Below are 14,673 nucleotides of genomic sequence, written 5' to 3'. Positions count from 1 at the left end.
GAAAGCACTATATAATCACACTGTCACTTGTCCCGGACTTGTCACTTATGGAGAACTGTTATCACCAGTAAATTCAATATGGTGGTCTGCAAAATGCTGTGGATTAACTCCTCCCTACGTGTACGACTAACAAATGCCTTTCACCTCCTGTCGACGCGTCAGAGGAGGAGCACACAAGAGAAGGCATTGTCATATGGCTCACATGCATCGTACACCACTGCAAATACATTCACCTTGGTGGATTCAGCATCACTGACAGAAAAAGTGGTAAAGATGAACACTTCACATGTGATCAGCAGCAGCACATGCTTGCAGCCAAGATAGCTTTGGAGGATACCCATATGAAGTCCAAGGTCATCTCAAGATATGCGCAAAGGTGCTGAGATGCAGCAGCTCTGTACTGGACGGGAACCTTTGGAGCAGCAAATGTGTGGGGACACCTGTCAGAATTTCCAGTGCTATGCACACCCTCGCACTGAAGATTGAGGAGTTCATCTTAGCTACGAGTGTCATGACGTCTCAGGTATTTGAGCACATGACCACTTGCACTGAAGAAGTGTCATACTTGATTGACAGTTTAGCAAGTGGATGGAGGCATATAACAATAAAAGAAACAATGACTTTGAGAAGCATTGATCAAGCAGTTGTCTTGATGGCTGAACATTACATTCAAATGCAGCCAAACACACTCTTCTTCTTGCTTAGAAGGGAAGTGCAGGTGGGTCTTAAGAGGCAAGAGGAAGACAGGGTTGATGCCTTTGGAAACATTTCTCAAGCCATTCCCCAGATTACAACTCGTCATCGGCCCCTCTGACAGAGCACAAATCCTGCCTCCTGTCCCCATGACTGCAGCTGCCCTTGCACAGATGCAAGCAGGGCAATGTTAGGCAAGGTCCCTGTAGTTTCACAACCCAAATAACATTTTCCAAAGCCATCTAATGTGTTTACAGCTGCCTCCTGTCTGATGCAGCCACAGGTGTAGCAACAACAATGGATGTGGAAATAGTCTTAGTTGCATAGAGGAAATCACTTGTGCATAATCTAATGTTAGTGTTACGTGGAAAATGTTTATTTCAAGAAAGCGTGTGTTGTCTCCTTTCGAGTGTCAATGTGTTGTCTGTTCCATTCCACATTGATCATTGATATGTTAAAGGAGGGGAGTAGTATGAGACTGTTAGATGGCAATGCAAGGCTGGGAATGTTCTGGATGGATGGCTCTTTGCAACAATAGATTTGTGTTGGAAGGGGATGATGATAGCTATACTGTCTGCCACAGGGCTCCAGGTGATATGAGTACAATGCTGGCATGTACATGTCAGGATGAGGGATTGTGGGATTCTCTGGCATGCAGGTCAATGACAGAAGGCTTCAGCAGCACCTCTGAATGGTCATACCCCATGGGCCCTCCTTCTCTTCATCATCATTTTCCTCCATGAATGCCGGGTGCTCTCCCCCTTCTTCTGCAGCTCGTTCCACTCCTCTTTGAAGTATATGTGCAGGACATGTGTATTGGGGAGACCATGTGGGCTAATATTGATGAACAGCCCTACATTTGTCAGGCACTGTAAACACATTTTGAGCAAGCCAATGCCACCAAGTACCACCCACTGAGGCTGTCTGGTGTTCTGAAGAACTGGAATGTCCAGACTGCCAAAGGATAACGGTGTCAGGCCACTCCCTGAAATCTGCACTTTTTGTTCATTCATGACCGAGTGATGCACTTATTGCCCATCCCCAATTGCCCTCTAGAAGGTGGTGGTGAGCTTCTTTCTTGAATCACTGCAGTCAATGTGGTCTAGGTAAATCCGCTGTTATTTGAGATGGAATCCCAAGAATTTGACCCAGCAACATTAAAGGAACAGGAATGTAATTCCAGCTCAGGAGGGGAAAATGGAGTTGTGGTGTTTCCATGTTTCTTCTATCCTTGTTCTTCTAGGTGATAGAGGTCGCCAGTTTGGAAAGTACTGCCGAAGGAGCCTTCACAAATTGCATATTAACCTTTTATGTGACACCTCACTTTAAAAAAAAAATTTAAAGTACCCAATTCATTTTTTTTCTAATTAAGGGGCAGTTTAGCACAGCCAATCCACCTACCCTACACATCTCTTGGTTATGGGGGTGAGACCCATGCAGACATGGGCAGAATGTGCAAACTCCACACGGACGGTTAGTGACCCGGGGCCGGGATTGAACCCGGGTCCTCGGTGCTGTGAGATGGAGGTGCTAACCACTGAGCCACCTCGCTTATCCCATTTATCCCACCTTCATGAATCACAGAAAAATACAGTACAGAAAAGGTCCTTCGACCCATGGAGTCTGCACCGCCGCATGAAAGGCACCTGATCTGCCAATCCTAATCCCATTTGCCAGCACTTGGCCCATAGCCTCGAATGTTAAGATGTGCCAAATACTCATCCAGGTACTTTTTAAAGGATGTGAGGCAACCTGCCTCTACCACCCTCCCAGGCATTGCGTTCCAGACTGTCACCATCTTCTGGGCAAAAAAGCTTATCCTCAAATCCTCCCTGAATCTCCCACCCCTGCCTTCGTAACCGACCATTCAATGAAGGGGAACAGCTGTTCCCTATCCAAGCCTCTCATAATCTTGTAAATCTCGATCAGCTCGGCCCTCAGTCTTCTCCAGCAAAAACAAACCAAGCCTATCCAACCTCTTATCATGACTTAAATATTCCATTCCAGGCAACCTCCTGCTGAAATACCTCTGCACCCGCTCCAGTGCAATCACATCCTTCCTGTAATGTGGCGACCAGAATTGCACACAGTACCCAAGCTGTGGCCTCACCAATGTTCTATATAACTCTAACATGACTCCCTTGCTTTTGTAATTTATGCCACGATTGATGGCATATGCCTTTTTCACCACCCTATTAACCTGCCCTTCTGCCTTCAGAGATCTATTTACAAACACGCCAAGGTCTCTTTGTTCCTCAGGACTTCCCAGTGTGCTGCCATTCATTGAATATTTCCTTGTCAAATTGCTCCTTCCAAAGTGTAACACTTCACACTTTTCAGAATTAAATTCCATCTGCCACTTTTCTGCCCATTTGACCATCCCGTCTATATCTTCCTGTAACCCAAGACTCTCAGCCTCACTGTTAACTACCCGGCCTTTCTTTGTATCATCCGCAAACTTACTGATCTTCCCCCCACATAGTCATCTATGTAATTTGTATAAATGATGAATAATAGGGCACCTGGCACAGATCCCTGTGGTAGGCCACTGGACATGTCTTCCAGTCACTAAAGCAGCCATCTGTCATCACACTCAGCTACTTTGAATGCACCTTATCAAGTTCCCCTGTAACCCATGTGCATTTTCCTTTTTTGTAAGTCTCCCATGTGGGACCTTGTCAAATATTTTGCTGAAATCCATGTAAACTACCTCAACTACATTACACTGATCTACACACTTAGTCATGTGCTCAAAAAATTCAATCAAATTTGTTAGGCTTACTGAATGTCTTTTGAAAATGCATGTATAATACATCTACTGGCTCCCGTTTACCTGCCCAGCTAGTTACAACCTCAAAAAACATTAATGCATTTGTCAATCAATTTCCCTTTTGTAAAACCACCATGACTTTGCCTGATTAAACTATGATTTTTAAGTGCATTGTTAAGACTTTCCCAATAATAAATACCAGCCCTTCCCAGCAACGATTGACAGGCTAACTGGTGTGCAAATCCCCAGTTTTCTCTCTCCCTCCTTTCTTGAATTATGATATAATATTTGCTAATTTTCAGTTTGCTACAATCTATTTATAATCTGGGGAATTTTGCAAAGTCATGAACAATGCATCACTATCTCTGCAGCTGCCTTTTTTAGATTCCGAGGATGTCAGCCATCAGATCCTGGGAATTTGTTCAATTTTCATCCCTTAAGTTTCTCCAGTACATTTTCTCTGCTGATATTAAGAACCTTAATTTCTTCAGTCTTAACCCTTGGTTACCCTCTATTCCTGGTATGTAATTGTGTCTTCTGTGAAGACAAATGCAAAATATTTGTTCAACATCCCTGCCCTTTCTTCACTCCCCATAATTTCTATTGTCTCTGTCTCTAAGGGACCAACATTTACATTCGCTACTCTCTTCCTGGTGTATTTTCAAAAGCTCTTTCAGTTTTTTTGTATTTCTGACTAGTTTACTCTCGCATTCTATTTTTTTTCGCTTTTTCAGTCACCATTTTGTGGCCCTTTGTTGGTTTCTAAACACCCCCAATCTTCAGACTGACGAAGAACTTGCTCCCAGTTCTTAGTCAGCCAAGAATCGTTTTAATGGAATGTATTTTTGTAGAACATTTTGAATTGTTTCTTTCAATGTTTCCCACTGTTTATTTACTGCCAGAGATTTTAGTCTATTTTCCCAATCGGCCTTATCCAGCTCTCTGCTCATTTCTATTTTATAAGCTTTTTTAAGTTTTAGATGTTTGTGTATGATTGGAATGTCATTTTCAAATATGGAATTCGACTGTATTATCACTATTTTCCAGATCTTCTATGATGAGATTACTAATTAACCGTAACTCTTTGCTGATCTAAAATTGCTTTTTCCGGAGTTATTCTTAAACATATTACTGCAGTCCACAAAAGCAATCTTTAATCCTCCGTGCACCAGTATAACAACTGTTAGGGGGCCTTTAAACTACTCCCAAAGCTTTTTCTGTTCCTTACTATCCCTGATCTCCATCCATGCTGATTCTGGATCCATTCAGGATCTTCTGAGCCACGATCTTTTCCCACTGAAGTCTTTGCATAATTCTTTACTCTCAGGGCTACCCGTCTCCTTTACAATTGTGCCATCTTTTCAAGATGTTGGGCGGGATTTACCAACCAACCAGCCAGGTGTTTCTCGGCAGCGGAGGGTGCCCGTCAGGGGATTTTCTGGTCCCGCCATAGTTAATGGGATTTCTCATTGACTGCACCCCTTGTCGCCAAGAAACCTATGTGCCATCAGCGGGTGCGGAATATCCCAGCAGCGTGATTGCTGGTAAATTCTGTCAGTTGTGCATTCTGAAAAATTATTTTTAGACTTAGTCACCCTGGAACCATGAGCAGGATTCTCCGTTGCCCGACGCCAAAATCAGGAACGGCAATCGGGCGGAGAGTAGCTCCCGACGTAAAAATCACAGCAGACGCCGGTTTGACACTGGGTTGCGATGCTCCACCCCCTCCAAATCGGTGTCGTTGCTTTGCGCGCCATGCGTAGTTGCGACCGCGTTCACATCTCATTATCAGGCCCAACCGCAATGCTCCGCATCCGATGGGCCGAGTTCTCAACAGCGCGAGCAACGTGTGATCTCAACAGTCGTGAGCCTGGCGTCCTGGCTGTGGAGAGAGAGGGCGTATAGATAGTGTCCAGCACCACCTTACGTCGTCGACAGTCGTATTGAGGGGTGGCCGGGAGGTGGGCTGTGGGGTCGGTGTGGATGGAGACGTGGTCCAGCACAACCAGCGCCATCTTCTCGGGTTCGATCAGTGCATGTGTGGGGGGGTGTAAGTGTATGTGTGGCTGCAGCTCATCAGCCCTGCACATGTCCAACACGGACCCGGCAATTCTCCCACTGTTTTTTGCCTGTTCCGCAGATGTTTCACGTGGCGCTGGTGCTAGTCCATCACCGGTAGTGGAATCTGTGCGGGTGTGGTTCCAATTGTTCCGTCATGGAACTCCACGGATCCTCCGTTGACATCAGCACTTAGGCTCAGGAACGGAGAATCCAGCCCAGTCTTTGCAATGACAATTAGATGTAAACAACTTATCTCTATTTGTGCCACTCGTTCACCAATCTCATTATACTATGTTATTCAACACTCCGTAACTTCCTGTCCCACTGTGCGTATCTCTACCCATATTAAGACACTTTTCGGGATATCAACCCAATGGCAATTTCTGCCATTTTCCTGCCCCCCCCCCCCCCCCCACCACCCACACCACCCCCCCCCCCCCCCCCCCCCACCCCACCACCCACACCCCCCCCCCCCCCCCCCCCCCCCCACCACCACCACCACCTCCTACCTATGTTCCCACCTCCACCCATTTTGAAGACTGCTGCAATAGAGGATCAATTCCACTATGGAATTTGTTCTGAAGTGGAATGCCTATGGGTTACCCCAGTAGAACAGAAACTAATTATTTTACATTTGATACAAATAATCATACTGAACTCATTTGAGGATCAAATAATTCTATTTTTGTCCAAATATTTTGAAAATATTGTCAATTTAAATAAATATTCAAATCAATTAAAATAATCTTGACTTTAAAAATAAATTGTATAAACAAAGAGACAATTCAAGAGTTTTAATTTGTCTTAAAATTTCATTTATCTCTTCAGATTCTGAATTGGTTTGAATTTGAATCAACTGTAAATACATGCGCGTTCTTCTTAAACAGTTACATCTGCATTTAATTTTCAAATGCATGCCTCACCCCACGATGCAAGGCTGTGCAGCCTTGTTTATCTGCTGCATCTATATTTGCACCTTTTTCAAGTAACAGAATGACAGCATCAATGTGTCCATTGGCAACTGCAAGCATCATTGGTGTCCTGAAGATTGTTTTAAAAAAAGAATAATTAACCTGCCATCCAAGTTCGGAGTATATTAAAAGAGCTAAAACACAGAAGGAAAGAATGAGCAATTAAATTGTGGCATATGACAAGGAGGTTGTTGGTATTCGAGAGGAGATTAAAAAGTTAGGGACTGATAGTACTTCAAGTGAATAGGTCACCTGGTTTGGATGGGATGAATGTTTTGTTGCTGATGGAAGTAAGCTTAGAAATTGCTGGGATACTGGTCATAATCTTACAATCCACCTTAGAGACAGGGATGATGCCAAAAGATTGGAGATTTGCAAATGTACTCTTATTCCAAAGAAGGAGAGAAGGATAAATCCAGCAATTATAGATCAGTTTAACATCTGTGATGGGAAGCTTTTAGAAAAAGAATCTGAGGGAAAATGAATAATCAAGTGGACTAGAATGAACCACTTAAGGAGATCCAGCACACATTTGTTAAGGACAAATCAAGTTTGGCACATTTAATTTGACTTTTTTGATCAAATTAACAAAGAGGGTGATAACCACTGTGCCACTACGATGAAGGCAATCGATGCTGTTGATATCTACTGCACAAAGGCGTTTGATAGCAAGTATTACATTACAGGTTTGTAAGAAAAATTAAAGTTGGGGGATAAAGGGGCAGTGGCAACACTGAAAAAAAAGTGGCTGAGGAGAAAACTGGAAGTTGCGGTGAACTTCTGTTTTCAAATGTGGGGGAGGTGGAGGGAAGTTACCCAAGGTTAGGTACTAAGGTTACTGCTATTTTGATATACATTTTTTAAAATTTATTTTATTCCAAACGTATATGAAAAGTTATAGCACAAAAAACAATTCGGGAAACAAACTTCCCAACACACAATTATACAGTTTTCCCCCTTGTTTGCTCTCCCCTGAACCCCCCCCCCCCCCCACCCCACTGACAAACAACACCTCAAACACGGTCACAAACATCCCCGCTTTGCCTTGAAACCCTCCGCTGAGCCCCTTAACTCATATTTGAACTTTTCCAGCCGAAGAAAGTCATGTAAGTCACCCAGCCAGGCCAGGCCGCTACCCCGGTGGTGTTGCTGACCGCCACTCCAGTAAAATTTGTCGCTGAGCAATCAGAGAGGTGAAGACCACAACATCGGCCTTCCTCCCCTCCATCAGCTCCGGTTTCTTCGATATCCCAAGTATCGCTCCCAAAGGGTTTGACTCGACCTCCTCCCCCACTATCCTTGCTAGCGCTGCGAACACTCCTGCTCAGATTCTTTCCAACTTTTCGCAGCCACAGAACGTATGTGCGTGATTCGCTGGTCCCCGCCCACACTTCTCACATTCATCTGCCACCCCCTGAAAGAATCCACTCATTCTTGCCCGCATCATGTGCACCCTGTGTGCGATCTTAAACTGTATCGGGCTCGTCTTTGCACACAAGGAGGTGGCATTTAGTCACTCCATACTCCCTAGTTTATCTCTCCACCCAGCTCCCCTTCCCACTTCTCCTTAATCTTCACCACCCGCTCCCCTCCTGTTCTCCCAGCCACTTGTATGTGTCTCCAATCCTGCCCTCCCCTTCCACATCTGGAAGCAACAGTTGCTCCAGCAGGGTGTACCTTGGCAACCTGGGGAACTCTTTCCAAACCTTCCGTGCAAAGTCCCTTACCTCAGGTACCTAAACTCATTTCCTCTCGGGAGCTCTACCATCGCTTTCAATTCATCTATACTGGCAAACCCTTCTTCCAGATACAAATCTCTCACCTTAACCAGCCCCACTTCTCTCCACTTCCTGTACATCCCGTCTATACCCCATGGCACGAAACCGTGGTTTTCACACAACATGTTAACACCGACAACCCTCTATCCGAAAGTGCCTCCTCAGCTGGTTCCAGATCATCACATGGGCTGCATCAACGGTTCCCTCAGTATCTGCACGCTGCCATTGGCATAGCTGCCATCATCATAGCCCTTAAGCTGGACCCCCAACAGAATTCCTCCTCCTGATCCATTCTACCCTCTCTCCTTCCCACCATCGCCTCATCTTCTCCACATTCGCGCCCAACAGTAATATAGCAGGTTCAGCAATGCCAACCCTCCCTGCTGCCTCTGTAACAGGATCCTCTTAACCCTGGGCACTTTCTCTGCCCATACAAAGTCCGAAATAATTGTGTCCAGTTTCCGAAAGAAGGTCACATTTAACAGCCTCCTTACATTACTTGAAAGCTGCATGCCCTTTACAAAGCCCGTTTAGTCCTCCGCAACAGCTCCCGGGACACAACCTTCCATTGTTCCCACCACCAACTTAGCCAGCACTTTCATGTCAGTATTTAACAGCGATATGGGCATATACGACCCATATTCCAAAGGGTCCGTCCTCTTTTTTGGCATTAACGTGATCGTTGCCTGCGTCATCATCTCTGGCAGCTCTCCCTTCTCCAACGCCTCATTAAACACCCCCAAGAGATGTGGTGCCAGATCCATTGCAAACTCCTTATAAAATTCTACCGGGTAGCCATCGGGCCCCAGGGCCTTCCCTGACTTCAAACCCCATATACTGTTCAATATCTCCCTCAGCCCCAGGGACTCCTCTAGCGTCTGCCTCTTCTCTTCCTCCAATTGTGGAAATTCCAGTTCATCTAAGAATCGTTCCATGTCCCCCTCCTCCTCCTCCTCCTCCTTCTCCTCCTTCTCCTCCTCCTCCTCCTCCCCTCCCCTACCCCAACTGGGTCCGCCCTGTGCAGTTCCTTATAATAATTCCTAAACGCCTCGTTTATCCTCCCCGGCTTCAACACCACATCCTTTGCCCCAGTCCATATCTTCAAAATTTCCCTGGATGCTGCCTGCCTCCGTAGCTGATGCGCTAACATTCGACTCAACATTTATGACTTAGTCCATGGGGCATAGGGTGCCAATTGAGAATTTGTAGATAACACAGAATTTGTCATATCGTAAACTGTGAAGAAAATGGTAACAAATTTCAAGAGGACATCACCTGGTAGAATGGTTGGGTACACGGCACATTAAATTCAACACAGAAAAGTGATAAATTTTGGTTGTAAGTACGAGAAGAGACAATATGTGCTCGAGGAAAGAGACCTGGGGTATTTGTGCACAAATTTCTGAAGGTGGCAGGACAGGTTAGCAAAGTAATGAATAAACCATATTGGATCCTGGACTTTGTAAATAATGGCAGGGTATATAAAAGCCAGGGGGTTATGCTGAACGCTAGTTCGGCCCCACTGGAGTATTCTGTCTAATTCTGGACACTATATGTTTGGAAGGATGTTAAGGTTTTGAAGAGGGTACAGAAGATATTTACTGGAGTAGTTCTAAATTTAAGGGATTACAGATATGTGGATATCATCGAAGGGATAAGAGACGCTGGAGCTGTTGCCCTTTGAGAAGAGAAAGTGAGAGTAGATTGTTAAAGATAATGAAGGGTTTAGATAGTTTCTGCTTCCAATGGAGCAAGGATTGATAATTAGAGGTCACATATTTCAGATTAATGGCGGAAGAATGAGTGGGCAAGATTTGGAATGCTTCCTGATAGTGTGGTGGATACAGATTCTATAGTAGCCTTGAAGTGAATTAGATATCTGCTTCAAGGAGTAAGAAAATTGTGGATATATGTGGAAAGACTGAGAAAGTGGGACTAATTGAAATGAAATGAAAATTAAAATCGCTTATTGTCACAAGTGGGCTTCAAATGAAGTTACTGTGAAAGGCCCCTCGTCGCCACATTCTGGCGCCTGTTCGGGAGGCTGGTACGGGAATTGGACTGCTCTTCAAAAGAGCTGGCACAGAATCAATGGGCTAAATGACTTTCTTTTGTGCTTGAATATGCTATGACTCTTTTTGGAGACAGAGAGGTAAAATCTCAGCTGTGCTGAACATTATTAAAAACCTGTTCCAGAAGAAAATGCTCCAAAACATTACATGGAAAAATGTAGTTTGAAATAAAATCATTTTATGTCCACTTACTGTCCTTTGCCATCCGTCACATCAACTGCATCCAAGCCACCTGCACCCTCTATAAGCATGCTCAGGCATGTTGTATGGCCATTGGACACTACGCAACAGAAAAAAGATTCACATGTACTACTCTTAGCTGTGCTAAACTGTTCACACAAAGTATACACGAGGGACAAAGTTGCATTATGGGTTTGAAAAAATAACAGCAAAAGGGGAATATTATGGTTCTGTACATTCTCATACTAAGTTGTGTTTTACAAATACTCCCTCCACAGACAGCAGTCGATTCCCTCCTCCCTACATTTAGTAAACAGTTTAATCATTTAGACATAGAATTTTATAGACAGTCATGCCACTCTATTCACCATTATATTTCTTCTGAACTTTGAATACCTGTATCAACCCTCGTGGTAAAGATGGAACATATTTCAGCACTTATTAGAAATAAAATTAGGATCAGGAGAAACATTGGGTGTTTCAGTCATGATATACACATGATATCTATTAATGAGAATACAGTTTAGATGTATGCAACTGGATTGATGCTTTGGTAATCTGTAACTACCAATTTATTATAAATTCTAACCTCTGAATATTGATTATGAAGTGATGAAAAATAAATGTAAACCAATCGTCAAAGGTTTACTGTACGTGCTAAATATTTGATATGTAATACATTTTGCAAGTGGACAGTTCAATCATGGTTATTCAAAATCACATCTGTGGCTGAATAGGTGCATTGAATCAAATCTTCTTTAAAAAAGCCAATTATATACAAATTAACTTACTTAATGTTGAATGTTTCTGTGTGGAAATTTCTGATAGAAAAGGTGCAACTCAATGCAATTGACATTATTTAAGTGCTTGAACAGTGCCTAGACGAGAGGTTTTTTTCAAGTATGAAAATCTGATAAAGAACTAAGTGTGTATTTCCAGCTTACCCCTCTCAAATCCACAAAGTTTGATGATTGGTTTCAAGACCAGATCCCTGGCATAACCTTTGCACATAGTAAAATGCCAGAATTAATCCAGAATAGCTAAGAAATTTAAAGAACCTCAAAGGCACATAATTAAAAATGCCCACAAATATCAACCCCTCCCCCTGCACTTGGAAACCTTTTTCACTGAAGCTCTTATAGTTTGAAATTTGAAAAGAATAGGCGCATAGAACTCCACATCCGATCACAAAGGGGTAATAGGAAGTACGGTTGCATCAAAGTTTCTCCAATGGAGAAACACTGATCTCAATTGTACCACTGGATTTAAAGTAAAAGGTAAAGGAGCGGAAAGAGAAATTGGCCAAGTCACTTGGTTACTCTTGTCTCAGAACCAATCACAGAATGCCATTGGCAAAGACCTTAGAGAAGTTCACCCGCATCCCCTTCAACAAAACTGATATTATAACCCATAGAACATAACAGCGCAGTACAGGCCCTTCAGCCCTCGATGTTGCGCCGACCTGTGAAACCAATCTAAAGCCCATATACACTATTCCCTTATCATCCATATGTTTATTCAATGACCATTTAAATGCCCTTAATGTTGGCGAGTCCACTACTGCTGCAGGCAGGGCATTCCACGCCCTTACTACTCTGAGTAAAGAACCTACCTCTGACATCTGTCCTATATCTATCTCCCCTCAATTTAAAGCTATGTCCCCTCGTGCTAGCCATCACCATCCGAGGAAAAAGGCTCTCACTGTCCACCCTATCTAATCCTCTGATCATCTTGTATGCCTCAATTAAGTCACCTCTTAATCTTCTTCTCTCTAACAAAAACAGCCTCAAGTCCCTCAGCCTTTCCTCATAAGATCTTCCCTCCATACCAGGCAACATCCTGGTAAATCTCCTCTGCACCCTTTCCAATGCTTCCACATCCTTCCTATAATGCGGTGACCAGAACTGCACGCAATACTCCAAATGCGGCCACACCAGAGTTTTGTACAGCTGCAACATGACCTCATGGCTCCGAAACTCAATCCCTCTACCAATAAAAGCTGACACACAACCCTCTCAACCTGGGTGGCAACTTTCAGGGATCTATGTACATGGACACCGAGATCTCTCTGCTCATCCACACTACCAAGAATCTTACCACTAGCCCAGTACTCTGTATTCCTGTTACTCCTTCCAAAATGAATCACCTCACTCAATTTGTGATCACATTGCTACCTAGTTTGGGCGTAACAAAATAAGGCAGCTTCATCAAAGAATTCTTTATTCCAATAAAGCATCTTTAAAATGAATGTAAAAGATCCCATTAGCAATGTAGCGATGCTTCCTACAAAACTCATGAGTGTAAAATGCTCAACTGACTGTGTCACACTTCGGGCATCCTTCGATTATAAACAAATATTGCACCAATGTTAAAAAAAATCAGATTGGGTCACAGTGGGTGGGTAAACGATCCTCTCAAATCTGGGAACTGTGCTGCCATCCAACCATATGAACAAATTAAATGCAAATTTCACAATAAATAACAAAGGTCCAAAGTGAGTTTCAGCCAAGCCTCATTAAATATGAGTCAATTGCATAAAACTGCCATCACTTTGACACCTTCACTCATCAGGATAATGGCTGTGTTTATAATTGAGCATAATTTAGCTTATAGACTTCTCAAACATAGAAGATGTAGCATGGAACAAGAAAAGACTAGATTCTGTATTATTAACCCAACCATGGACCTCATAAAATGTATTTACATTCCCTGAGCAAAGTTTTAGAAGGTTTCTCACTGTCTGTCAAAGATAACAAAGCAGCATTCCAGAGTATTTGTCTAAACTTCCAAATTACACAACTGTTCTGCAAATCTTTTTTTGAGCAAAGATAGATAATCCCACAGCTAAAGAAAAATGAATTTCCACATAGTATTTGATCATGTCTCTCTAGACTACATCAAAAACTCACTTTCATACATATATAATTCTATCATAAGCTAACAAAAAATAAAAGATATGTAGAAGTACCTGCTGCATGAAGTGGGGTTCTCTTAGCCACACTATCTTTCACTAGAATGGAAGCACCTTGGTTAATGAGGGCTTCAACACATTCAGCGTGACCTTTAAAGGAAGATAAATCTAAGGCTGTACGTCCATTCATATCTTTTACATCAAGGTCAATAATGGAATGAATAAGTACTTCAAGTGCTTGGTGATGACCATTATAGGCCTAAGAAAGAAGGTAAATCAAAGGAGAGAATAAAAAATTTGTGAAGAATTTTGAACATAGAACAGTACAACACAGTACAGGCCCTTCAGCCCATGATGTTGTGCCGACCATTTATTCTAATCTAAGATCAACCGAACCTACACCCCTTCAATTTACTGCTGTCCATGTGCCTGTTTAAGAGTTGCTTAAATGTCCCCACTTTATGCTCCTCAGCTCCTGTCTAATAGCAGTATAATTTCCCCTCCCCCAATTACATACCTTCCCATACTGTGTGTCCCTAGCCCTCGCCATGACTATGGTAAAGGTCAAGGAGTTGTGGTCACTGTCACCGAAATACTCTCCCACCGAGACATCTGACACCTGGCCTGGTTCGTTGCCGAGCACCAAGTCCAATATGGCCTCCCTCCTAGTTGGCCTATCTACACATTGAGTCAGGAATCCTTCCTGTACACACCTGGCAAAATCTGCTCCATCCAAACCATTTGCACGAAGGAGGTTCCAGTCAATATTAGGGAAGTTGAAGTCACCCATGACAACAACTCTGTTACTTCTGCACTTTTCCAAGATCTGACACCCAATCTGTTCCTCTATCTCTCTGCTGCTATTGGGGGGTCTATAGAAAACTCCCAATAAAGTGAATGCTCCTTTCTCCTTTCCTCAACTAACTCCTTTTCTGCAGCTGTGGTGCACTCCCTAATTAACAGTGGCACTCCCCCTCCTCCTTTACCTCCCTCCCTGTTCTTCTGAAAACATCTAAACCCCAGAACATCTAACAACCATTCCTGCCCTTGTGAAATCCACGTCTTCGTAATGGTCACAACATCGTAGTTCCAAGTACTGATCCATGCTCTTAAGTTCATCGCTCTTATTCCTGACACTCCTTGCATTGAAACAGACACACTTCCACCCATTCCACTGAGTGCAACTTTGCCCTATCAACTGTCTATCCTTCCTCACAGACTTGCTGCATACTATCTC

At 43.4% G+C, this 14,673-nt stretch overlaps 1 protein-coding gene across 16 annotated transcripts in view; it reads right to left on the bottom strand.

Annotated features, from left to right (window-relative positions):
* The window catches only part of ankrd44 (ankyrin repeat domain 44), a 312,538-nt gene that overhangs the window by 82,872 nt on the left and 214,993 nt on the right, over positions 1–14,673 (bottom strand). For 9 of the 16 annotated variants that reach the window (XR_005459740.1, XM_038789102.1, XM_038789101.1 and 6 more), the window contains 4 exons: positions 13,494–13,695; positions 11,470–11,526; positions 10,538–10,625; positions 6,448–6,565 (listed from right to left, as the gene is read on the bottom strand). Coding sequence is in view for 15 of the 16 variants with exons in the window: in XM_038789102.1 (XP_038645030.1) it covers positions 6,448–6,565; positions 10,538–10,625; positions 11,470–11,526; positions 13,494–13,695 (465 nt within the window). In the remaining variant the exon portion in view is untranslated. The remainder of the gene's footprint in view (positions 1–6,447; positions 6,566–10,537; positions 10,626–11,469; positions 11,527–13,493; positions 13,696–14,673) is intronic. The other 7 variants (XM_038789097.1, XM_038789091.1, XM_038789100.1 and 4 more) reach the window with 1 other exon arrangement.

This window comes from Scyliorhinus canicula, chromosome 2, assembly GCF_902713615.1.
Source record: "Scyliorhinus canicula chromosome 2, sScyCan1.1, whole genome shotgun sequence".
Lineage (NCBI taxonomy): Eukaryota > Metazoa > Chordata > Chondrichthyes > Carcharhiniformes > Scyliorhinidae > Scyliorhinus > Scyliorhinus canicula.
Note: the sequence above shows the minus strand (reverse complement) of the source record. Positions and strands in the feature narration are given on the sequence as shown.